At 33.8% G+C, this 25,493-nt stretch overlaps 1 protein-coding gene across 1 annotated transcript in view; it reads left to right on the top strand.

The window, feature by feature from the left end:
* HIBADH (3-hydroxyisobutyrate dehydrogenase) overlaps positions 1 to 25,493 on the top strand; it is a 109,452-nt gene that overhangs the window by 71,841 nt on the left and 12,118 nt on the right. Inside the window, exon 5 of the mRNA XM_063100396.1 lies at positions 23,321 to 23,454. Coding sequence (XP_062956466.1) covers positions 23,321 to 23,454 — 134 coding nt within the window. The remainder of the gene's footprint in view (positions 1 to 23,320; positions 23,455 to 25,493) is intronic.

Below are 25,493 nucleotides of genomic sequence, written 5' to 3'. Positions count from 1 at the left end.
ATAAATACCTATACAAAAATGTAATAGATAAGTTAAAGTAAAATATTAAAATAATATTTAAATACCGTAATGCAAAATAAGGTAATAAAGGAAAAATGGGGTGGACAAACAAAATAAATACAATGGTAGACCTGTATCCAAGCCTATCAATAATTAAATTAAATGCAAATAGCCTAAACATACCAACTAAAAGGCAAAATACTATCAGACTGGATTTTTTTAAAAAAACCCAACTATATGCTATTTATAAGAAGTCTATTTTAAATATAATTATATAGGCAGATTAAAAGTAAATGGATGGGGGCTGACCCCGTGGCGCACTCGGGAGAGTGCGGTGCTGGGAGTGCAGCAGCGCTCCTGCTGTGGGTTCGGATCCTATATAGGGATGGCCGGTGTGCTCACTGGCTAAGCGCAGTGTGGCCGGTCACAAAAAAAGACAAAAAAAAAAAAAAAAAAGTAAATGGATGGGCTCAGTTGGTTAGAGCACAGTGTTACAACAGCAAAATCAAGGATTTGGATCTTGGTACCGGCCAGCCGCCGAAAAAAGGAAAAAGTAACAGATGGAAATGGAAAAAGATACATCATATAAATACTAATTGAAACAAAGAGCAAGGCAAATCCCAAAGGTAAAGAAGAACATTATATAATGAAGAAAGGGTCAATTCACCAAAAAGATGTAATAGTCTTGAATGTGTATATACCTAATAACAGAGCTTCAAAATACAGAAAGACTGGCAGAACTGAAAGGAGAAATGGACAGATCCACAAGTATTACTGGAGACTTCAGCACTTCTCATATGTTATTGGATGTAACAAATAGACAGAAAAATCAACAAGGATATAGAAGAATTGAACAACACTGTCAGTCAGCTGAACCTAATTGACATGTATAGAACACTATCCAACAACAGCAGAATACACATTCTTTTCAAGTGCACATTCACCAAGACAGATGTTATCCTGGGTCAAAACCAGCCCTAGCAAATTTAAAAGAACTAGTATTATATGAAATGTAGAATTATATTTCATATAATATTTCATTTCCAGAATTATATTTCATAAAATATAGAAATAATCATATATTCTTGACCATAACAGATTTAAATTAGAAGTCAATAACAAATAGATATGGAAAATTACCCCCAAATATTTAAAAATTAAATAAAATACTCCTAAATAATCTATAAGTCAGAGAAAATCTCAAGGGATATTAAAAAATATTTTGAACTGAACAAAAATATAAATACAGCACATCAAAATTTGTGGGATTCTTCTAAAGCAGAGCTTAGAAGGGAATTTATAACATTAAATGAAAAGAAAAAAGTCTAATATTATTGGTCATCTAAGTTCTATCTTTAGAAAAAGTAAGCTAAAATTAAAGCAGAAGAATGGAAACAGTAAAGAGCAGAAATCAATGAAATTGAAAACAGAACAACATTAAAGGAAATCAATAAAATCAAAAGCTGGTTCTTTGAAAAGAAGCCAGACTGACCAGATAGTAAAGAGAGAAAATGCAAATTACCAATGTCAGGAATGAGAGAGGAGCTGTCACTACAGACATAATGAGGAAGTACTATATGTAACTCTATTCACATAAATTTTTCAAAGTAAATGAAATGGACCATTTTTCTTTTGAGAATTGCACACTAGTAATATTTTCTCAAGAAGAAATTAAATAATTGAATTTGTAGTTTAAAACTTTCTGGAAGAAAAAATCTCACAAACCCAGATGTTTTTGCTTGAAAATTCTACCAAATTTCATCTTATTTATGGAAGAAATAACATTAATTCTACAGTTTTTATCTAGAAAAATAGAAAAGGAGGCAGTACCTTCCCAACTCATTTTTTGAGACCAGCATTACATCAATACTAAAAGGAGACAAAGAAAGTAAAAGAATAGTATAATTAGGTCAATATCCTTCATGACAATAGACACAAAAATCCTCAACAACATACTAACAAATTGAATAATACATCACAACCAAGTGGGGTTTATCTTTGAATACAGTGTTGGTTCAACTGAAATCCATCTGTGTAATCCACCAGATTAACAGTCTGAAGAATTGATGCAGAAAGATATTTGACAAAATTTAACATTCATTCATGATAAAAAGCTCTCAGCAAACTAGGACTAGAAGGAAACCTCTTTAAACTGATAAAGGCATGTACTAAAAAACCCCCTACAGCTAGAGTTATACTTTATGGTAAAATACTAAATGCTTTCCCCTAAGATCAGACAATGCAAGTGCTGGCTTTTTTTCAAAGAACCAGCTTTGATTTCCTTTAGTGTTGTTCTGTTTTCAATTTCATTGATTTCTGTTCTTTATTATTTCCTTTCTTCTGTTTGCTTCAATTTTAGTTTTCTTTTTATGGTTTCTTAAGATAGAATTTTGATTACTGATAGACTTTTTCCTTTTCATTTGATGTTATAAATTCCCTTCTAAGGTTTAGGAGGCATCCCACAAATTTTGATATGTTCTATTTATGTTTTAGTTCAGTTCAGACTGAACTACAAAAATTGATGAAAGTAATCAAAGAAGACCTAAATAAATGGAAAGACATACTGTGTTCACAGATTGTTGGAATGGAAGACTCTGGGTGGTTAAGGTGTCAGTTTTCTCTAAACTGATGTATAGATTTAGCACTATTACACTAAAAAACCCAATGGGAATTTTTTTTTTTTTTTTTTTTTTTGGAGAAGCTGACATTAATTTTATATGGAAAAGCAAAAGAACTAGACTAGCCAAAACAATTTTTTAAATGGTTAATAAAGTTGGAGGACTCACATTATTTGACACTCATGCTTACTTCAAAGCTACATTAATACAGTCTGATATTAGTGAAAGAATAAACATATAGATCAGTGAAACAGAAGAGTCTAAAAATAGACCCACATGATTTTTTTGCTTGGATATTTGGCAAAAGTGCAAAGGTAATTCAAGGAGAAAGGATAGTCTTTTCAACAAATGGTGTTGAAACAATTCTATATACATATGTAAAAAAAAAAAAAGGAAAATCTATACCTTACACCTTATGCAAAACCAAATTCAAAATGGATTGTAGAGCTCAATGTAAAACATAAAGCTATAAAACTTTCACAAGAAAATATATGAGAAAATCCCTATGACTTCGGCTTAGGAAAGAATTCTTTCATATGGCACCTAAAGGACAGTTCATAGAAGAAAATATTGATAAATTGGACTTTATCTCAATGAAAAACTTCTGCTCTACCAAAGACACTTTAAGAGACTAAGAAGACAAGCTGCGGAATGAAATACTGCAAATCATATATCCAACTAAAGACATGTATCCAGATTATATAAAGATTTCTCAAAACAATAAAACCACCCAATTAGAAAATGAGCAAAAGTTTTGAACATACATGTCAACAAAGAAGATACATGGTTGGCAAATAAGCACATGAAATGATTCTCAATATCATTAACCATTAGCAAAATTCAAACTAAAACCACAATGAGATACTACTACAAACCATTTAGAATGGCTATGCGTTTAAAAAAAAAAAAAAAATATATATATATATATATATAAGTGCTGATGAGGATGCGGAGCAACTGGAATGCTCATACACTCCTAATGAGAATGCAAAATGGTATAGCCACTTTGGAAAACAGTTTGGCAGCTTCTTATAAAGTTAAAACATGAACTTACCAAATGACCCAGCAATTCTACACGTAGATGCTTACCCTGGACAGATGAAAACTTATGTACACACAAAAACCTGTACCTGAATTCCTGATCTACCAAATCCACAAACCACTTAAAAATCCTTCAGTGGGCGAATGATTAAAGAAACTAGAACATCCATATAGTGAATTCTACTCAGCAATATAAAGAAATGTGCTATGGATACACATAATAACATAGATAAATTTAAAAAGCATAGTAGTGAAAAAAGCCAATTTGAAAAAGTTACATACTATGGTTATTTTTACATAATATTTTGGAAAGGCAAACTATAAGAATGGACAACAGATTAGTAGTTTCAGGGGTTGGAGTGGGTAAGAGGGTTTGACCACAAAAGAGCAGCATGAGGGAATTTTGGGGGGTGATGGAACTATTCTCTATCTACATTGATGATGGTGATGAATGTATACATGTTGAAACTCATAGAAATTTACACACACGCAATTTAATTTCGCAGTATGTTAATTTCAATGTAAGTAAAAGAAATGAGTAAATATAGACATTTTTAGTAAACAAAAAATGATAAAATTTGTCACCAAGGGATGTACACTAAAAGAGTATCTAAAGGATGTCCTTTGATCCTAAAGGAAAGTCTGAGATGTTATAAATAGTAAGCAAAGAAATGCAAATATAGAATTTGAATTTAAATAGCCCACAAGGTTGGATAATTTAAATTCATTTGGGTAAATCTAAAAACATTACCTAAGTCATAATTTGTAAGTTGTGGGATTAAGGAAAGAACAGAAATACTGAACAGCGATAATATATAAACTAGGAGAGTCTAAAGATCTTGCTTGTTTGAAAGGTAGATTAAGTTGTTGATTAACTTTATAGTTTAAATGTAAATATGCATGGTAAAATTTCTAAAACAATAAAAATATAGTATTTCCAAACCAGTAAAGGGAAAAATAGAAAGGAAAACAGAAATAAAACCTGAATCAATTTAAAAGGCAAGAAAGAAGGGAAAACAAAACACAAACAAACAAAAAAAATTGGGAGAAAAGCACAAAATAAAATAATAGAAAAAAATGGACTAAATATGTCAAATTAAAGACAGATTTTTGTCATTTTGGGTTTTTTAAAACCCCAGCTGAATGCTGTTTATAAGACACATACATCCCTGAAATATGATGTTACAGAAAATACAAGTATCTTTTTGATATACCAGGCAAATTCCAACCAAAGGAAAAATGGATTTACTAATATGTAGTAAGTGGGTTAATTAATTAGATATAACAGTGCTTAAGATTAATAAGCATTGTTAGGAATAAAGGGGATCATTACTAATGATAAAAAGGTTTAGTTTACCAAGAAGATATGACAATTTAAACTTATATGTACCTCAACTAATAAAATAACCTCAAAAATGTATAAAGCAAAAAAGAGTAAAACCACAAGGAGAAATTAATTAATGTCCACCATCATTGTGGAACATTTCAGAATACTTCTTCTGAAGCAATCAGTGATCAAACAAAAAAATTGGTAAAGATATAGATTTGAATAACGTGATAAACTTGATCAGGTAGACATATACCTCATACCCAGCAGTTGAAGAAGAAACATGTTTCTCAAGACACATGGAAAATTATTAAAAATTGACCACACACTGGGCCATAAAGCAAGTCTTCAGCATCAAAGAATCTGTATCTTACACACTGTGTTCTCTGACCACAGTGTAATTTAATTGGAAATCAACAGCAAAAGTACAATTAAAACCTGTGTATTTGTAATTTAAAATCACTTTTCTGAAGAATTTATGTTATTTGGACAAAGAAGTCATATGAGAAAAAATATTAAGAGCTCACTAATAGTGAGAATACCATATATTAAACTGGGATGCAGCTGAAGCAGGACTTTGAGAAAAATGTGAATGCAAATTTTAAATAAAATTTGAAAATACAAGGAAGCAAGCTGAGAATGAGAAATCTTTTAAAAATTAAAATTTTTTTTCCAAATTAAAATAAGGAAAGAAAAAGTGAACTCAACAACAAAAAATACAAATAACCCAATTTTAAAATGGGCAAAGGATTCGAATAGACATTTCTCAGAGAAAATATACAAATGGCTAATAAGTACGTGAAATGATGCTAAACATTACTAATCATTAGGGAAATGCAAATTAAAACCGCAGAGATACCACTTAACACCTATTATAATGGCTATTATTAAAAAACAAAAACCAGCAGAAAACAACAAGTGTTGACATGGAGAGAAATCAGAACCTTTGTGCATCATTGGTAGGAATGTAAAATGGTGTAGCTGCTGTGGAAGATAGTATGGTGGATCCTCAAAAAAATTAAACGTAGAATTACCATCTGATCCAGCAATTGTACTTCTGGGTATGTACACAAAGATTGAAAGCACATAGTTTTGTTGTTTTTTTTAAAGCCAGGCAAAAAATTTTATTTTATTTTTGAGACATAATTGATTTATGTATCTGTGGGGTACAGTGTTGAATATTGATACCTGTGTGCATTATGTGATTCTCAAATCAGGATAATTAGTATATTCAACGTTATACCATGTAATCATTTTTTGAAAGCATATATATGTTTATAGCAGCAATATTCATAGTAGCCAAAAGGTGGAAACAAGCCAAATATCCATTGATGGATGAATGAACAAACAAAATGTGGTATATACATATAATGGAATGTCTTTCAGCCTTAAAATGGAATGAAATTCTGATACATGCTACAATATCAATGAACCTTAAAGACATAATGCCAAATGAAATAGTGAGACACAAAAGGACAAATATCGTGTGATACCATTTATATGAGATGCCTAGACTAGTAAAATTCATAGAGACAAATTAGAACAGTGGTTACAACAGAGAATAGGGAGTTATTGATTAATGGGTACAGAGTTTCAGTTTGGAATAATGAAAAAGTTCTGGAGATGGATGTTAGTGATGGTTGCTACAGATTGAATGCCACTTAATGCCACTGAACTGTACACATAAAAGTGGCCAAAATGGTAAATTTTATGTTATGCACATTTTGCTATAAAATAATTACTAAGCAAGTAAATAAATGGACATTACTAAAACTGAATTATTGATGTAGAGCTTTAGCTTTTGGAGATATCTCAGAATATATAGAAGAGCAGAAATTGAGTAAAAAATAGCACGTTGTCAATTCAGCAAAAGGAAAGAAAGAGAAAAAGGAAAGTGGTATAAAAAATAGAAAATAAAAATCCAGGAATGAAACTTATAGTAATAGTAAATGACTTGAATTTTACTATGAGACAAAGATTCTTAGGGTTAAAGAACAAAATTCAGCTCTTTGCTCTTTTTAAGAAATGCCTAAAACAAAATTACTTTAAAAGGCTAACAATAAAGCAAATTACAAAGATATATTTAAAAATGTAAATATAGAGGTATGATGGCAACAACATATTACATACAGTAAAGTTTAAAGTAAAATTTGAGATGAACAGGGATGTCTGTGGGGAAAAAAAGGCACAACTCAAGAAGAATACTGTTGTGTACTTTTTTATGTATACTGCATTATTATATCAATGAATGTATAAGGCAAAACCTTCAAAGGTTTAAGAGTTTGATTTAAAACCACAAATGTATTGGAAAATTGTAAAATTTCAGCATTTGATAAGTCAAGATGACAACACATATAAAAGTTTTTGATTAACATAGTTAATAAGCTTAGTTCAATAGATAATTGTAGAATTCTGCAAAGAGAATATACTTTCTTATTGCATTTCTGTGGATTATTTACAAAAATGCATCTTGAACATGGCCATAAATAAAACCTTTAAATATTCAGAAATAAAAATTGTGCCATGTTCTTTAATCACAAGGACATAAAAAACAGTAAAAATAGATTTAAGCTACTGTTACGGGCTGAATTGTGGTGTGCAACTTTATATAGTATTACCAAAAGTTTATTGATGGGTAACTTACATACAGGAAGGATAGAGTGAGTGATGATCCAGATGTTTGCACAGCAGCGCTCCACGCCGTCTTGGGGAGGGGAACTGGGAGTTTATAAAGGGCTTGGAGACAAAGGAGGTACTATGCCAAAGAGAAAAATCTGTTGATGTGGACAATTCCCAGACATCCTGAGACCAAGATTTGTTTATTCTGAGTTACTTGCTTCACACAGCCTTATCTTAAACTAACATAGCATTCCGTCCCTTGTTTGCCTCAAGTTGCTAAGTAACCTGTGCAGGAAAATGTTGTAGAGAGGACACATGAGAGTATTGAAGGCTGAAGATGGAGTTGGTATGGCCAGCATTCCCACATGTGGGCTCTCAAAGTTCATATGTTGAAGTCCTAAAACCAAGTATCTCAGAATATGACCTTCTTTGGAGATAGGGTATTTTCAGAGGTAATCCAATTAAAGTGAGGTCATTAAAGTGGGCTATAATTTAATATAACTGGTCTCCTTAGAAAAAGGGGAAGTTTGGACATAGATATGCACAAAGGAAAGATGATGTGGAAACATGAAGAAAATGGCCGTCTACAAAGCAAGGAGAGGCCTGGAACAAATCTTTCCCTCATAGCCCTCTGAAGGAATTGATTCTGCCAACACCTTAATCTCAAACTTCCAGCCTCCAGAAATGTGATAAGTTTCTGTTGTTTAAGCCACCCAGTTTGTGGCACTTTGTTACAACAGCTTTAGCAAACTAATATAGCTACCATTTGAAAGTGGAAAATATTCTTCTAAATAGTTTTGAGCTCAGAGAAATTTTAAGCTAAAATGAATGAAAATAAAAACACTTTACATCAAAATATATATTAAGTAAAGCTAAAACTGGAAGAGTTTTTTTAGACTTTAAATACTTTTTATAATTAAAAAAAGATTAAAAATAAATAAACCAAGCCTCTCAAAGCCAGGAAACTAGAGGAAAACAAATATAAGTCAATATAAATAAGAAGAAAATAGTAAATGTGAAAATTAGTTAATTGGAATTAATTATGAAATTAGTTAACAAGAATAGAATTGTTAAATAAAGAGCAAATGACAAATCTTTAAGAAATCTGACCAAGAAAAATAGAGAAAAACATGAACATCAAGAATGAGATAAGATATTGAGGAGATATGGATGAAATTAAAGGAATTATAAACTTTAGGGCAGAAAAGTAGAAAGTCTAGATGAAGTGAGTGGTTTTTCTAGGAAAACATAAATAATCAAAATTGATTCAAGAAGAGACAAAAAACATGGGTCAACTTCTAATGAATAAAGACATTGAAACAGCCATTACTGAAAAGAAACCAAAAAATAAAAATAAAAAGGGAATCAAGTAAAGATGGTTTTAAAAGACAAATTTTATGTAATCTTTAATATATTATTCTTGTATATTTTTACTATGGTTTGACTGTGTCCCCTCCAAAATTCAGGAGTTGAAACTTAAAGGCCAATGTGATAGTATTAAGAGTTGGGGCCTTCACGAGGGGTAATGAAGCCTTGATGGAGTGAGTTTGTCCCTCTTGACCTTCTGCCTTCTGCCTTGGGAAGACACAGCGTTCCTCCCCTCTGGAAGGGGATGCAGCAACAAGGCACCGTCTTGGAAGCAGAGAACAGCCCTCACCAGACAACCAATCTTGCCGGCACCTTGATCTTGGACTTTCTGGCCTCCAGACTGTGAGAAAATAAATTTCTGATCTTTATAAACTACCTGATCTGTAGTATTCTATTATAGTAGCACAAAACAGACTAAAGCAATATGTAAATATATAATATAGTTTAAAAAATATTATTCCAGATTCTAGGGGCTGGTCGGTTAGCTCAGTCGGTTAGACTGCAGCCTTATAACACCAAGGTCAAGGGTTCGGATTCCCATACCTACCAGCTGCAAAAATAATAATAATAATATTCCAGATTCTAAGCTCTAGAATGATTAATAAATTTAACAAGAAATGTGCAAGACCTGTATGAGGAAGATGACAAAACTTTATGAGAGTGAAATAGGATCAGAATAAATGAAGAGATACTATTTATCTGCTTGAGAAAGCATGTAAAGATGTCCATTCTGTTGAGAGAATATATACATTTTATTGCAAAACGATATTCTGTTTCTTTTTTAAAAACTTAAGCACATCTGGAGGAATAAATCAATATAAATTGCCAAAACTTAAAAAAAAAAAAAAATAAGACCATTAGGACTCTGTTAGATACCAGACAATTTACAGTGATTAAAATAGCTTTTTGGGTTTTATTTTTCTTTCTTTCTTTTTTTTCTGACTGGTAAGGGGCTTGCAACCCTCGGCACAGTGTGGTCTGCACCACGCTCAGCCAGTGAGCGCACCGGCCATCCCTATATAGGATCCGAACCCGCAGCCTCGGCGCTACTAGCGCCGCACTCTCCCAAAGGAGCCACAGGGCCAGCCCTACAGTGATTAAAATAGTATGGTATTTGCAGACAGTAGACTGGGGGACAGGAATCCCCAAACAGATCCATGTACATATGGGGGCTTAGTATCTGAATAAGGCAATCAGATAAGTGGGGAAATGATGAATTGTTAATAAATTGTGTCAGGACAATTGACTATTGTATGGTAGGGTCAGATATGTACTTCACACCATACACTAAAATAAGTAGCACGTAAATTAAAGAACTGTTAAAATAAAACTGTGAAAAGACCAGAGGAAAATATAAAAGAATATTTTCATAATCTTAGCATGAGGAAAACCTTTTGAAGCAAAGTGCATAATCAAATATCACAAAGAAAAAAATTTAACAGATCTAAGAGTTAAAAAAACAGCACATTTGTGTGACAAGATATAAAGTTAAAAGACAGTGACAGACTGAAGGAAAATATTTTCAAGATATATAACAGATTAGACATACCAATTGTAAATTAACAAGAAAAAGACCAAGAAATTGAGAAAAAAATAGAGAAATATATGATAGGCAATTTATTGAAGAAAATACAACGGTCTATATGAAAAGATGTTCAACTTTGCTGCAGGACAGAGAATGACTGTTGTGTGTCAAGTATTGCTTTAAATTTAATCTTTCACAGTCCTGTGAAGTAGATGTTATTGAGCTCATTTAACAGGTGAGAAAACTGAGTCTTACTATTAGTAACTTATGGTAGACATTTTTTCAAATACTGTAGCTTTCTCCATTAAATTAAAACCCTTTCTGTATTCTCTAATTCATGGTTATCTTTAATATAAATTTCATTTTCAGAATATATTTGAAGGTGTTAATTCAGTACAGCCCCTTGATGAGAGAGCAAAAAAAGAAATGCAGTTTACTTCTGATCATGTGACCCTCTAACAGGTTAAGCTCTCAGGACACACACACACACACACACACACACACATTTGACTTGAGAAGATATGATTTTTACAAGGAAGTGTTTATATTTTACTTTGGCAAATACTGCATAAATCTTGTCTGTAGATTTTGACTTACTGAATGTATATGTCTGAACTTCCTGACATGGTCTTGAATTGCCTTTCAGTTGCTCCAGTTTTGTTTTTCTGGAAGCTTAGTAGAGAGTCCATCAATATCCAATTAATAATTTTATGAAACATGTTTTTAAAATCAATTTTTCTTTGATAAGAGAGTATTTTCCTCAATGGATGGCTAGTTGCCAATGTTTTAAAATTTTAAGAATTACCATTAGAAGAATAGAAAACTAATCCATAACTTCCAAATCCCCACAGGAAAAAAAAGGAAATTAGAAAGCTTTTATCAATCCAATGGAAGGTAAGGAAGGAGGGAAAAAATTCAAGAAAAAATGAAAGTGAATAGTGAACATAAAATATGTTAGAAATAAGTCTAATCACAATAAATATGAACAGATTAAATTCACTTTTTACCAGATTGCATTTTAAAAACCTAGCTATCTACTCCTTATGTGACATACCCCACACATCTTAAAAACAAAACAAACCAAAAAAACTCCCAAAACACCACCAAAAGGTTAAACATTAAGGTGGAGAAAAATGATTCACTGAGAAAATATTAACTGAAAGTGAAATTCTAAATTGGAATCAACAGAAATTAGTAGCTGCATATGAAAAGGTGAGGAAGAAGTTAAATCACTTTAAAGTAGCATTTCCTGAAGCATAGCCCCTGAGAAAACTAATTCCTGAGGAGATTTCTTGGGTAAAAAAAAATCTAGTGAAAAAATAAGTTAGAGAACTGGTGCACTTTTTTCCATCTTGGAAATATTTTTGGTGCATATTTACGTATTAAATATTCAAATAAGCCCTTAAGTTCTGTTTAACACAATATGTATTTCACAAAACCTTTAATCAATTTGAGGGATTTTTTTTTAATCGGAGGTGGCTCATATTGCTAGGAAATTACTGGGGTAGCTCTCAAATTGAAGGGAACCAGGGTTTCAATGGCTAGAATTGAGGACTTGGTGCTGCTCTCCACTTTTGTGTCTTTACTATGTTTCTGCTATGCTTTGCACGTCCACCTTATTATCTTTTTGCAGACAGTAAGAAATAGGTAGTTGAAATTTTGACTCTAGATTTGGAACTAACTGACTATTATCTATGTACTCTATGTACTGAAGTTGTAGCTTTTATTGGCTATGCATGTAGTCAGGAGGTGGGTTAAGGGATGAGGAGAAAGAAGGCCATTATACATGATAGGTTGATGTATATGGCTTATTCATAAAAAAAAGTAGGGCAAGAAATATTCCTTTCTGCTGTGATTAATTCTCACAAAACCTGATAAAGAGTTCTTCCTACTCACATCATCGACATTCAGTAATGGTTGCCTTTATCCCACCTATAAGGTCTTACAGCATTCTGTAAAAGTTTTATTCCAAGGTTTTAGAACTTGAAGTTGACCAAAAATATAGTAATTTTAAAAAATTATTTCCCATAGGAGTGTTTTTTCTACTCACTAAGGAAATAGTTAAATAGAATCCAAACTGTGGGTAAACAGTTACATGTCCTTTATCCTTATGCGAATCTGGTTAGTTCCCATTCCTTAATATTACGCACCATTGAAAATGGTTACAAAAAGATACATAATGGCTGAAAGGCTAGTAAGAATGGCAGAGCAGGCCACATACAACTTGCATGTGGAAGTGGCCTCCTCTTCAGCTATGCCTCCCACCCCAAAATGTGGAAGTTTTCAGATTTCAAGGTATTTCAAAGTGGGTTTCAGAGTTGATAATTCCTGGTTAGCCAAGTGGAGCTTATTAGCACAGCCTTCTCTTAATCTTTAGTTTCTTGCCATCCCTTGTTTACTCCTATTTACTACCAGGTTATCGTCTTGCTGTTAGCCATCACTTCTTTTTACCTACCTTTGAAGTTAGAACTCAATGTGAACAATCAATTCTTTATAAAATAGAGGGCATGATGATTATTATGCTTGTTTTTCTTCTCAAGCAAACTGGAGGTGGGGGGGGGAACCAGAAGGTTGTGGAATATGATAGTAATTGAATTACTCAGAATTTGGTTGTTAGCCTTGTTTTACTTTGTGATTATTAATGCTGAGTGAAAGGAAGGTATATAAAATTTATAGGAAAATATCCAACTCCTATCACAGAAAATGTTGCAAGTTATGCAACTCCTACAGAAAGTAAAATAGAAGCACATTAAAGTTGCAGTTTAATGAAAGATTTCTTATTTGGCTTTTAAAAATTATTTTTTAAGTTAAAAGATATATTATTTACAAGATGAAGTATTCAAAATCAAATTCTCCAAAGGCATGAAGTTAACTGTCTTTGGGCTCCAGATATTTAGCTTTCAGGATCCTAAAGTTTCACTGCAATCCAACATTGTACATCGTCTTGATCTGGGGTGAATGTCACAGAACTGCTTTTTAAAATGATTTCCAAAATGAAAGCAAACCATTTCATTCTTTGATTTACCCCCACCCTTTAAAAATTCCACTCTGCATTTGTCTGATGGCTTCTGTACTGCACTGGTCCTTCTTCAGCCAGCACAGCTCCATGCAGAACATTCTGTTGCTCTTTCAGCATAAGCAGGTCTATTGTGATATTTATCTGAATTCAAACAAGGCTAATTAAAAGAGCTACTGACAGTTGTTGTGATCTGACTTTGACTGCAGCTTGATGGTCATTATGGGTAAATAATGAACCAGGTCTGCAAATGTAGCAGCTGCCAACATGGGATAGAAGAACGGCTATTGCTTCCAATTTAAGAATCTATCGACCGCTTCTCTTCTCCCTACAGATCTTCTGCAGAAAACTAATGTTTTCTGCTGCTATGTATTGTGGTTTCAGCTATTTCAGATATAGCCTATAATTTCCTTCTTTAATATTTAACTTAGGACATTATTAGCTTTCAGAGTTAACAACTTTTCCATTTTGAAAAAGTTCAGCTTTGTCTTTGTGTATGCTGTAACTAGCTAACCAGTTGTAGTTTCTTTACATGCATTTAATTTGTGTGTTGTGCAGGACACAGCTAGTCTATAAGAGCAAGGTATAGCTTTATGAAGATGTTTCAAAATCCAATGTGGATGCCTTTTTTTTTTTTTTTTAAGGGCTAGATGCATGTTTCTTGATTTTGTTTTCTTAAAGGTAGACTCCTTCTGCCAAACCTCAGTTTTGGGTTTTGTGCACCTCATCAATGGCTTATGAAATATTTTGATGCAAAGCTCTATTTATCAATTCAGAGCAACTGCAGTGACTTTCATTAAAATGCAATACTGAATATATTGTCACTCCACGTGAGCTTTTCCTTGTCCTATTTGCAAGTAGGAACAGGTGCATTAAAGGTAAGAGATTAATATACTTCCCTGTAGGTTCCCCACACTTATAAAATACAGTTTCTGGACTTAAAAATCACATTGTAGAATTTAACACTGACCAGGACTCAACAACACATTCCTAGCATTTATTCAACTGCCTTGGAAAAAACTATCTGCATTATGTAAAGTCTGAGGAAACAGAGGTGCTTTGTGCATAATGCCGCAGAGCTTCAAGATCTTGCTGAGAGGAAATGATCCCAAACATGCCCCTGAAAGACAAGTCTTACTTTGAAAAATAATGATGAAAAATTGTGTATTTCTCCATGTATTTGTGTCAGTGTTTATTTCACGAAAAGCTAGCTAAACTTTGTTTATCTGACTCCAGAATAGTGCTGTATTTTGCTTTTCTGTTTCCAGCTTAGATAATGCCAGAAATAGTGTTAACAAGGGGTTATGTTATGCTGGCTTATGTTAAACCAGATCACCCCTAACATGTGCAGAGCCATTCATCTGTGTCACCAAAACCCAAGAGAACATCTGACATGGACTCTGAAACAGAAACAGTGATCACTTACAAATCAAACATGGCACGCTCTAAACTGATTGTGCACGGCAATCTTTTCTGGAAAGGACAACTAATTGAACATGATAAAGTGTAAAGTTAATTAACACCCTTAAATTTGTTGATTACTTTCACGGGATTATATTGTTCGTTGAGTAGCAGCTTTCTGTCCCAGCTGTCGCCTTTTTCAGTGAATGTCGCTGGTAAACAATAGAGACACCATAACAAGTCGTAAATGGTCCCTGTGACAGCAGCCCCTTGCGAGGCTGCATCTGTAGAAAATGATTAGAACAATTGCATTTTAAAGACGGCTCACATTGCAGCCCAAGTCCCATTGGTCCTCTTCTTGATCTCTTTTGATGGCAGGCTGGTTAAAACATTTAAGTTCTTTTGAGTAAATTAAGTGATTTACTACGTTTTGCTGTATATCAATGGGAGTGCTTTGGTGGCAAGGTTTTTACAGTATTAAAAAAAAATAAGTTTTGGTTGTACATTTTAGCTTTCCTTTTCTTCCCTTTCTGGATTTGAAGGCCTCTTTCCAGTAGTCACAGGATTGAAAATCTCCTTACTTATGATATGTAAGTGGTTATTCTAAATTATCAGCATTTGCATTACGGTATATCTATTGTAATTCTTTGGTTCAGCTTTTCAGTAGCGTTAAATTCCAAATTTCAGTTTGCTATACTGTTAGGCCAAAGACTGTGACATGTTCAAGCTCAATAGGTTTACTTGTTATATTTAAATTTTTAAAAAACTTTTGTGTAATAACCATATGAAATACTTTTCTGATACATACTTTGATTTGAGCTTCAGAGTAAGTATGGCAGATGTTTTTATCACTATTTTTAGATGGAGAAATCAAGATTGAGAGGTGTTATAACTTGCCCAAGTGGTGTGACCTTGAACTGTGATTTTACCCCAAGTCTCTTAAATGATGTTTTTCATTTTTTAACTCTTCATAATGTCACCATACATGTGTACTTATGCTCATGCATGTTTATGCAACAGTAAGTGAAAATATCATTACCACACATGAAGAATCATGGTCCTCCAAAATTGAGCTTTTCTTTTTTTTTAAATAAGTGACAAATAAAAATTGTGTATATTTATTATGTCCATCATGTTGTTTTGAAATATACATATGTTGTGGAATGACTAAATTGAGCTAGTTAACATATGTATTACCTCAATTTTCTAGGGGGGTGAGAACAGTTAAAATTTACTCTCAGCATTTTTCAAGAATACAATAGATTGTTATTAAAAAGTTGAGCTTTTTTGATAAGCTAGAAAATGTTGTCTTAATTAGCCTTTATTAGTATTCTTGTCATTTTATTAATCATTGATTTCTTCTCTGCCTACCTTCTAAGAAGAAAATTCACGTTTATCAGATATGTGCTGCATGCGATGCTAAGATTCAAACAGCTCATGCCCATAAGGATCTTGACACCAGAAAAGTCATTGATTAGAGTAGTATAAGTGCTTTATTAGCAATGTCACCAGGAATATCATAAGAATAGAAAAGGGGGTTCATGGTCATGAAATGCTCCTCAGAGTTGGCATAAGTTGATTTTTGAAAGGTAAGCAGGAGTTAGCCAGGCAGAGAAGTAAGGGAGTTTCATATAAGGAAACAGCCCAGGAAGGGCATAGATGCATGAAAAACCATTGTGCACCCTGCCACTGCAAATTATTTTCAGTATGCATAGCATGGTGGGTTTTGTTACTGGCGTGGACTAGGAAACCAGAGAAGTAATTAGGGTTAATTGGCAAGAAAAATAAAGATTAAAAAATCAGAAATTTTTAAGGAGAGAAGAGAAAGTTCATTGCTTCTTACAGCTCAACACAAGAATGAAGGTATGGTGAGCTCTGTAGCTCTTTTTGCTGAAACATAAACATACAAGTACTTCGGAAATAACAACTTATACCTAATGGGAAAGAAATAGGTGGAACTGTAAGACTGTATAAAAAATGTGAGAAATAGTGAATAGTGTCTTCAGCTGCTGGTTATGTTCATGTTAATGCATAATGTGAGACTTAAGCCTATTTTGTTTTGTATATCAAATTGCCCAAAGATTGGGAGACAGATAAGCATGGACATTAGGATGAGGTGATTCATGTTAATTTTCACATCTATTACAGGTGCCAGGCTAAGATTTGCCAGAAAAGGTTATAAAGCAAGAACTGAGTTTTAATTCAGTTTGTCTTGAAAAAAATCACTGCGTTTGATGTAAAAGTGTGAAGAACATTGTCCATTACTTCATGTACTGCGTCCTGCATAAAGTTCCAAATGAGAATTTCAAAAAATGTGTAACTAAACTGAAGTACTTCAAAGAGTTTGTGGAAAAATAGAATTAAAGGATAATATGAATCTTTCCATGAACTTTTTGAAGTATCCTGATATACTTTTTTGAGGCTGGTTTATTCCTCTATTAGGGTTTAACAAGACTTCTAAGTTACTCAGTTTCATATTTGAAATTTATTGTGGGATCTTATGGTTATATTTTTGTATTTATTCTGATTTTCTTTTCTTTTTCTTTAAATTTATTTTATTTTTAAATTACTTTTTTAATTGACAGATAAAAATTATATATATCTATCGTGTACAACAAGAAGTTTTGATATATGTATACATTGTGGAATGCCAAATCAATCTAATTAATATTTATATTATCTTACATACTTACTATTTTTTGTGATGAGAACACTTAAAATCTACTCAGCAATTTTCAGGAATACAGTACGCTTTTGTTAACTGTGGTCATCGTGTTGTATAATAGATCTCTTGAACTTATTCTTCCTTATTCCTGATTTTCTGTTTTGTAATTGTTTTATTCTGATAAGCAAACTCAAATTGGTTGTGAAGAGAGGTAGAGTATAATGCGTGTTTAGATAATAGGCAGAACTCAGTGTCTGTGTATAAAACATACCAAGTTGTGTCTCAGTTAATGTTAGTTTAAACTGTTCTGAACCAGATTTGCAAATGGATTCAGAATACTATATTCTTGTCAAAATTTTTACAAGCCTACTCACAGTTGACAGCAAGATCATTTCTCTCTGAGAACAATTTCTTGCTTTCTTTTTCACCTTTCTTTTTTTGAAAATTCGTTACTCTTTCAATGATGGACGTTGAAAAATGGAAGGAAAGAGGGAATCAGGATTTGGTGGCAGTTGCCATCATTCGTCTGACACTTGCAATATGATGCTACTTTTTGACATTTTCCTCTGGTGTACATCTCTTTTCACTAATTATTATTTTAGACCTTTTGAAGGCAAAGACTGTGTTTTATATCTACTGTGATGGACACTTTAGACTTTCTGGACTAGTCATTTTTCAAATATTCTCTTTAAACAGAAAACAGGTCCTGATTTTTAATTCAGAAAATATGCTTACTCATTGAATCTTTGCACCTAACAAAGATCTAGCAAGTTGTTAAAGGCACTGAATAGATGCGTGCTGATGATGTTTTTCTTCTTTGAGCTTCTGTACAACTATATTTATACCTCTCCTGTAACAGGCATCTAACTCTGTCTTTTATTACCTATACATGTTTCCCTTATCCCTTCTCACACCTCCATTTACCCCTCTCCCACCACCATCACAAACACTAGATTTCAAACCCCTTGAGGGAAAGGACTATTTCTTCCTCATTCCCAGGATTGAGAACTAGTGAAAAATGGATCTCCAATGATCAAATTTTCGATATCAGCTACAAGTAGAAGTAGAAGGAAAGAAAGAAGGAAGATGGTTTAGCTAATAGAGGCTTCCTATGATACCTTTTTTTTTTTGAGAGAGAGGGGCTGACTTAGAGACTTTGATTAGATTTAAATATGCCTCTCTATAAGGCTAATTGAGATAGAAACAACATTCAAAGAGAGGTGATAGATGTCTATCACTTTAAAAGCAGTATTGTCAGCTACCCATTTTGAAAGGTTTAGGTGTTTGTCTTTTCATTTGTTTGTATAAATGAGTTCAGTTTTTCTGATTCTAGGATCATGGGAGAGAAACACTAGAGACGTTATCACAGGAAAGTGTTAAAGCATTAAAGGCATTCACAGTAGTAAAGCTTATTAGGTTTAATTTATAATTAATTTATAGTTGCATGAGAAAATTAATTTTCTAACTCTTTTCGTATTTGGAACCATTTATATACTATTTGTATAAGGTGAAACATGCCTTGGTTTTGTATGTTAATACGATAAATTTGGGAAAGTGGATGTATGTAAACTTGAAAACCCCAAATTGTCATAGAGTTTCAAAAGCTTAAAAGTAACTCAGTGATAATTTTGTCTAATCACCTCATTTCATAGATGAAAAAACTTAGGACGAGCAGCATTTAATGACTTGTTGGAATGACAGAAATGCTTTGTCTGTGATCCTTGGCATCTTGTGCATATCTCCATGAGAGCAGTTACCACACAGTATGGCAGTCATCCATTTCCTTGACCTTCCTTCCCTTACTGCTTCCTTTTCTCTCTTACTTTAGACAATAGTCTATTTACTGAGCATCTTTTATATACCACAGTTTGTGGATATGGGGTAAATGAGCCAACATTCCTTACCCTCATGGAGCTCATGTGCATTTGGGGAATACAGAGCAGAAACAAATGGAAGTGTTAAACAGGTGGTAATAAATTAAAGCAGGAAAAGGAGAGAGAATGATGAGGGGCTATTCTAGATTGTCAGATTGGATGGTCAGGGAAGGCCTCTCTGAAGAGGTGAATTTTGAGCAGAGACCTGAATGAAGTGAAGTGTACAAGTGATGGATATCTGGGGGAAGAACATTCCGGGCAAAAGGGATAGCAAGTACAAGGCTTTGAGATGGGAACACGCTTGACCTGTTTCAGGAAAAGCAGGAGGCCAAGGTGGCTGGAAAGCAACCAGTGATGGAATGAATGGTACGAAATGAGATGAGAGAGGCAGCCAAGGGACACATCACGTAGGACGTTGTAGGACTTTGGGTTTTATACTGAGAGTAGTGGGAAGCCTTTGGAGGGTTGAGAGTAGAGGAGAAAGATGAACAGATGAACTAGATTCATGTTTTGGGAGAATTCCTCTAGCTGCAGTATAGTGAATAGACTATGGAAGTAACAGCAAAAGGGAGGTCAAGTAGGAGGCTATTGCAGTAGTCCAGGTGAGAGGTGGTGGCTCACACCAGGGCAGTAGTGATAGACAAAGAGGGAAGTGGCCGGATCACAAGGGTGTAACTTCTTAGGAGCAGAGCCTTATGTGATTGATCCTTCACCCCAGGGCTTCCCACAGGGCCTGATACTTAGTAGGTAACCAGTTAATTGGGTCAAATGGATAAAACAAATGCACATTTCTTGTCTCCTCACCATACACTTTGTTGCCATTGAAAGATTTTTTAAGAGGTCTTCACAGTGATGTAATCATAACATCACTGGCTATGACCACTCTAGTATCTCTTAACCTGGGTCACCCTGCTTCTTGTTTATCAGTTTAGCCCAAATCAGCTAATGTTTGGCAAGAGAGGCTAAAATTATTCTAGAGAAGATAATGGCATAGATAACCAAATAGGTAAATGCCCACTTCACAAACCCAAGTTATAATGTAGTAAATCCTTGCATTTAAACAGCATTTTAATTTTACAGCATATGCCATAGCCTTTCTATGCAGAAGTTATTAATGATTTTCCCATTTTATACACTGAGACTCAGAAGTTAAATAATTTGCTTATACAAGGGTACTTCAAAAAGTTCATGGAAAAATGGAATTGAAAGATAATATGAATCTTTCCATGAACTTTTTGAAGTGCCCCTGTAATCATGCAGCCAGCAAGTAGCACACCCCAAAAACCAGATATTACATCTCCAGATTCTTTATTTTTACCATGCTCATTAATTTATTTACCAAACAATTGTCTATTGAATATATCGTGCATTATAATAATGAGGATACTGACATAATTAAGACCCCAGTGCTGACTTTGTAGAAGCATATGTGGAGGAATCAGGTAAAAAAATCAAAGATTTCAGTAAGGTGTGATAAATGCTTTAATAGAATTAAGCAAAGGGTATATTTTGGTTTTATATATATAATTACTAAAATATAAGGTAAAACAAATACTTCTTCTAGTACTCTAGCAGCTGCCTGAGTGCATTCCATGTTTTCCTATTTTGGAAAATGGACTTGAATTAAAATGTCATGTCACTGTAGTTTATTATTGATAGACATAAAAGTCTATACAGTGACTTCTAAAATCCATAAGATGTCTTATACATCTTTAGAGTTCCAGCTTTCTATATGTTTTTTACTAAGTTCAAAATTGTTACATTTACTTTAGGAAAACATTTCTTAATTCTGCCTTTGCAGTAGGACTAGGCTTGATAGTGTTATATGGTTAAAAGAATATGTATGTATGGGAAAATAGAATTTGGTTCCAAGGAATGCCAAAACTTTAGAATTACCCATTTTAGCCAGACCCTTACATTGGGATGTAGGTTATGATAAAGTTGGAAATAATTACACCACAACATTGAGAGGAGGAAAGAGTGGAACTACCATGGACCTCTGAATTAAAAGAGAAACTATTCTTTCTTTTGAGGTCTTCTCTTGCTTACATAACTTATTTCTTCTTTTTAAAATATGTGTTTGAACAAATGAGAAAGTGCACCTGTCAAAAGACTAACCAGCTGAGAACCATTGTCAGCATTAATTTTCTCATAATAAATGACTCTCTGAAGCTACTTAGCAGTCTGTAATCTAGATACAAAACTATTGATCTGTGATGGATAGTGCTGGATTTGTTTGTAAGCTTTGACTTAAATTGTCTACTTAATTTCTCTAGGTCATATCAATAGGATTAGGAGAAAGGGTGGTTATATGGTTTGAATAAAAATGGCTATAGAAATTGAGCAAAATAATTGTAAAACATTAATGGTTCACCATCTTAGTGAAGTAAATTAGAAACTAACAAAAATGACAGTCACTTAAACGTTAACATTATCAGAATGTTCAAATGACATTGATTGGTTAATTGAGAGCATTTTTTACAATTGGTTTTTTGTACATAACTTATTTCAAAGTGTGTTTGAAGGTACTGTGAAATAACTGAATTTAACCATATGTATGAGCATCTTAGGCTTTTGTAACATGTGGGCACTCTCTTCCAAGATTGTTTGGCTGCTGACTTCTTTTGCTTTTAATAATTGGCTAAAAATAGTATGAACCATAAAATAGAAAGCTACTTTATTTGGCAATAGCAGAATATTTACAATTTGAATGAAACAGGGGTCTCTTTGCTTGGGGTTTTTTTTTTTTTAATGTGTAAAAACTGCATTGAATAAATTAAATTCAAAAGCATGCCATTACTTGCAGCTGTCTATTCTAATGGCCAGTTTTGATACATAGTACAATTTCTGTTGCTTTATTCCTAGCTATACTGTAAATAAAGTTGTAATGGCAAAAATTGTACTAATTAGTTTTTCCACAGTTTTGAACAACAAAACCTAACTTGAAAATTATGAATTAAGATTTCTGTCAATACTACAAACAGTAATAATACTCTTGGTTTTTTATTTTATAGCTAATAAAAATTTAGATGAATGAAGTTTCTCCCCCTTTTCAGGACAAGTCTAGGCCATATTTTCTATGCTAAATTAGAAGTTGTTTCTCCAATCATTTCAATCAATGAACATGCATTAAGCCTTTGTTAAAAGCTACTAAGGAGTAGCCAGACTACTGTTAAAGTTTATTTCTTCTTCCTGCTCACATTACTAGGAATGAGTTTCCCAAAAGGTACATAGCAGGAAGGAAAAGAAAAATAATTTTGGAAAGTGCACATCAGAATAATCAGTTTAAATAAAGAACAGTTTAGACCTTAAACTGAATCTTACCGTTTGAAATACCTACTTGTTTATGGGCAAAAGAGCCAGGTCTCTCTCTTTGTAGATGTCATCTGTAGATAGTATTCAGAGACTGAGTGAGCGAGAGACCCAAAATTCAACTTGGGTAGCAAACCCCTCTGGCTGTTCCTGTGCTGGTCAGGGCCCCGTTAAACCTTTTTTTGTATACTTTCTATTACTGAATAGGTTTCTTAGGAGAAGAATAAAAGCATGGGAATAATAAAATTCATATTTCAAATTCCCATGTCTATCATGCTATGCTTACACAAAAATGTTTAAGAAAAATAGAAGATATGAGTATGACTGAATTCGTATGTTCCTTCTGGTTTGTGATTCACATGTATAATACTTGTTTACTGAAGTAATTTCTACAATTCCTATAGAAATTTAGAGTATCCTACACATGCCTGGCATAAATACAATTCGGAGACAAGATGTTTTCATTTGGTTTTGGGATTTTCTCTAATTTTATTATTTAAAAATTTTAAGAAATGTATCCTTTGCCTCTATCTGTTTAACCCCAAATGATTCAGGTGTAGGAGCTGCTCGGTCTGGGAACCTCACGTTTATGGTGGGAGGAGTTGAAGATGAGTTTGCTGCTGCCCAGGAGTTGCTGGGGTGCATGGGCTCCAATGTGGTGTATTGTGGACCTGTTGGAACTGGGCAGGTAACATTTTCACATGAATGACCTTGACTCAGTGATGTAAAATGGACTAATGTTCCTTTCTCTTTCCTGACCATATTCTTATTCCTCTCTACTCTGTCCAATCTATGGATTCTTTGTTCAGATTTTCTTAATTTGGAATAAATTAGTTTTCTATAATTCCTGGTGAGCTTAAGCAAGTTTACTTATTAAAAAAGGATATCAAAAGTTCCATCATTAGGATCTTGACATGTCATTCCAGTTACTACTGGAATCATCTTTAAAACTGCTTCTATTTGAAGTGCTTATGTTGTTTGAATTGCTATTATCCTCCATTTAATTTTGTAATTACTTGCTATAGCTCTATTTGTAGTATAATCAGGTAGAAATCACCCGTGCACTTTAATCTTTTTCTTGAAAAGTAAATAATTTTTATTTAGAAATGTGAGAAATAGGAGGTGATTGACAGTATTAAACTCTGAAGTCAAAACTAGTTGCCTCCCTCTCCCAACACATGCTCACACTCCTTTTAAAGCTTTTGTCCTGCTTGGTAGGACCCTCTTTATCTCATTCAAGACTTTGGTATTATCTTAGATATACTTCTTGTCTCTGTACTCTTGTCCAGTCAGTCTCCAAGCTCTACTGATTTTGGCTTCAGTGACTGTAATTGTTGACCATCTTGTCCATTGCACACATTACCTGGTCCAGTCTTTCTTTCATTATCTCACACCTACTTTACTGCTCAGAGGGTCTAATGGGTCTCTGGTTGCCGAATTACCACTCTGCCCAACACAATAACCAAAACCAACTCTCCATCAGGTTACTTGTTTCATCATACTATTTCCCTCTTTAGAAACTTTGAATAGATTCCTATTTCCTACCATGTCAAATTTTAACTCTCCACCTAACTTTCATCACTCTTTTCTTTTTTTAAGCATTTAAACAATTTATTATTCAAATTAAGAGATTATATATTTTGTTTTGATAATGGTCATTGTCTTAAAAGTGTCACTCAGTTTCCCACATTTAAAAGTATAATGCGAATTATGGTCAGTTAACGATGACAGCCCACAGAGCCTCTAGTGCCAGTAAAATACTAGCCATAGAAGAATGAATAAGGATTTAGATTCCTTCTCCCCCAGCATCAGCAAAGGATCACTCTGCTTCCATAGCTGACACTTTGAAAATCTTTGTTTTTAGAGTCAAAACACCCAGCAACTAGTCAGGACCTGGTAAATAATAAAGTGCCTTATTATGAGAATCACCAAACGCTTTTCCTCCCTGGACATGCATCAGGGACTGAACTCATCTTTGTGTCAAAGCAGCACCACTAAGCAGAGGGTGCCAAAGCATGGCGAGTTACCCCAAAATATCCAGGAAGACTGGTGCAGCCTAGGGGAGAGGAGGGCGAGTGGATCATGGAAAGACACAGCCATGGCAGGCATCAGAGACAAAGACATGGCCTGCCACTTTGGTTCAAATGACTTTAATAGCTGCTACAGTGTCTGTTCTCCCCCAAGTCATCATGTATTGTAGGCAACATATATGCCGTAGGAGCTGGGCAGACCCTTGCTCTCTACCTCTCCCAAAAGCTCTCCAGGCTCAAAGCAGAGACAGAAACAGAACAACAGATGAAGTCCCCACCTCACATCCACACATAGTGATACGCAGACCCTCATGATGGAGGTCCCTGGTATACTGAAAATAAGCATACTTGACCCATGTGGAGGGAAAGGGTTTAAAAAGCACAAATAAGATATTACCATCATTATCTGTTTTCCACACCTAACCACTTTGGGAAATGGCAGCAGGAAAAGAATTGTTAGTTTTAACAATTAGACTTTTAAACAGTTCAGGCACAGGAGAAGCAGCAGGCCCCCTGAAAGTAAATGTCTCAATCTCTCAGACCCTGTATCTCTGCAGACTGTGCAGCCCAGTCTGAAACCATGAAGCAGGTGACACCAGCTCAGGAAGGAACTCCAATTTGATCAGCAAAGCCAAAGCTCCATATTTTGTTAATTTCACCAAGTTGCTGCTAATCTAAAAACTGTGCTGTTCTTGGC

The sequence above is a fragment of the Cynocephalus volans genome, chromosome 6, assembly GCF_027409185.1.
Source record: "Cynocephalus volans isolate mCynVol1 chromosome 6, mCynVol1.pri, whole genome shotgun sequence".
In the NCBI taxonomy this organism is placed as follows: Eukaryota; Metazoa; Chordata; class Mammalia; order Dermoptera; family Cynocephalidae; genus Cynocephalus; species Cynocephalus volans.
Note: the sequence above shows the minus strand (reverse complement) of the source record. Positions and strands in the feature narration are given on the sequence as shown.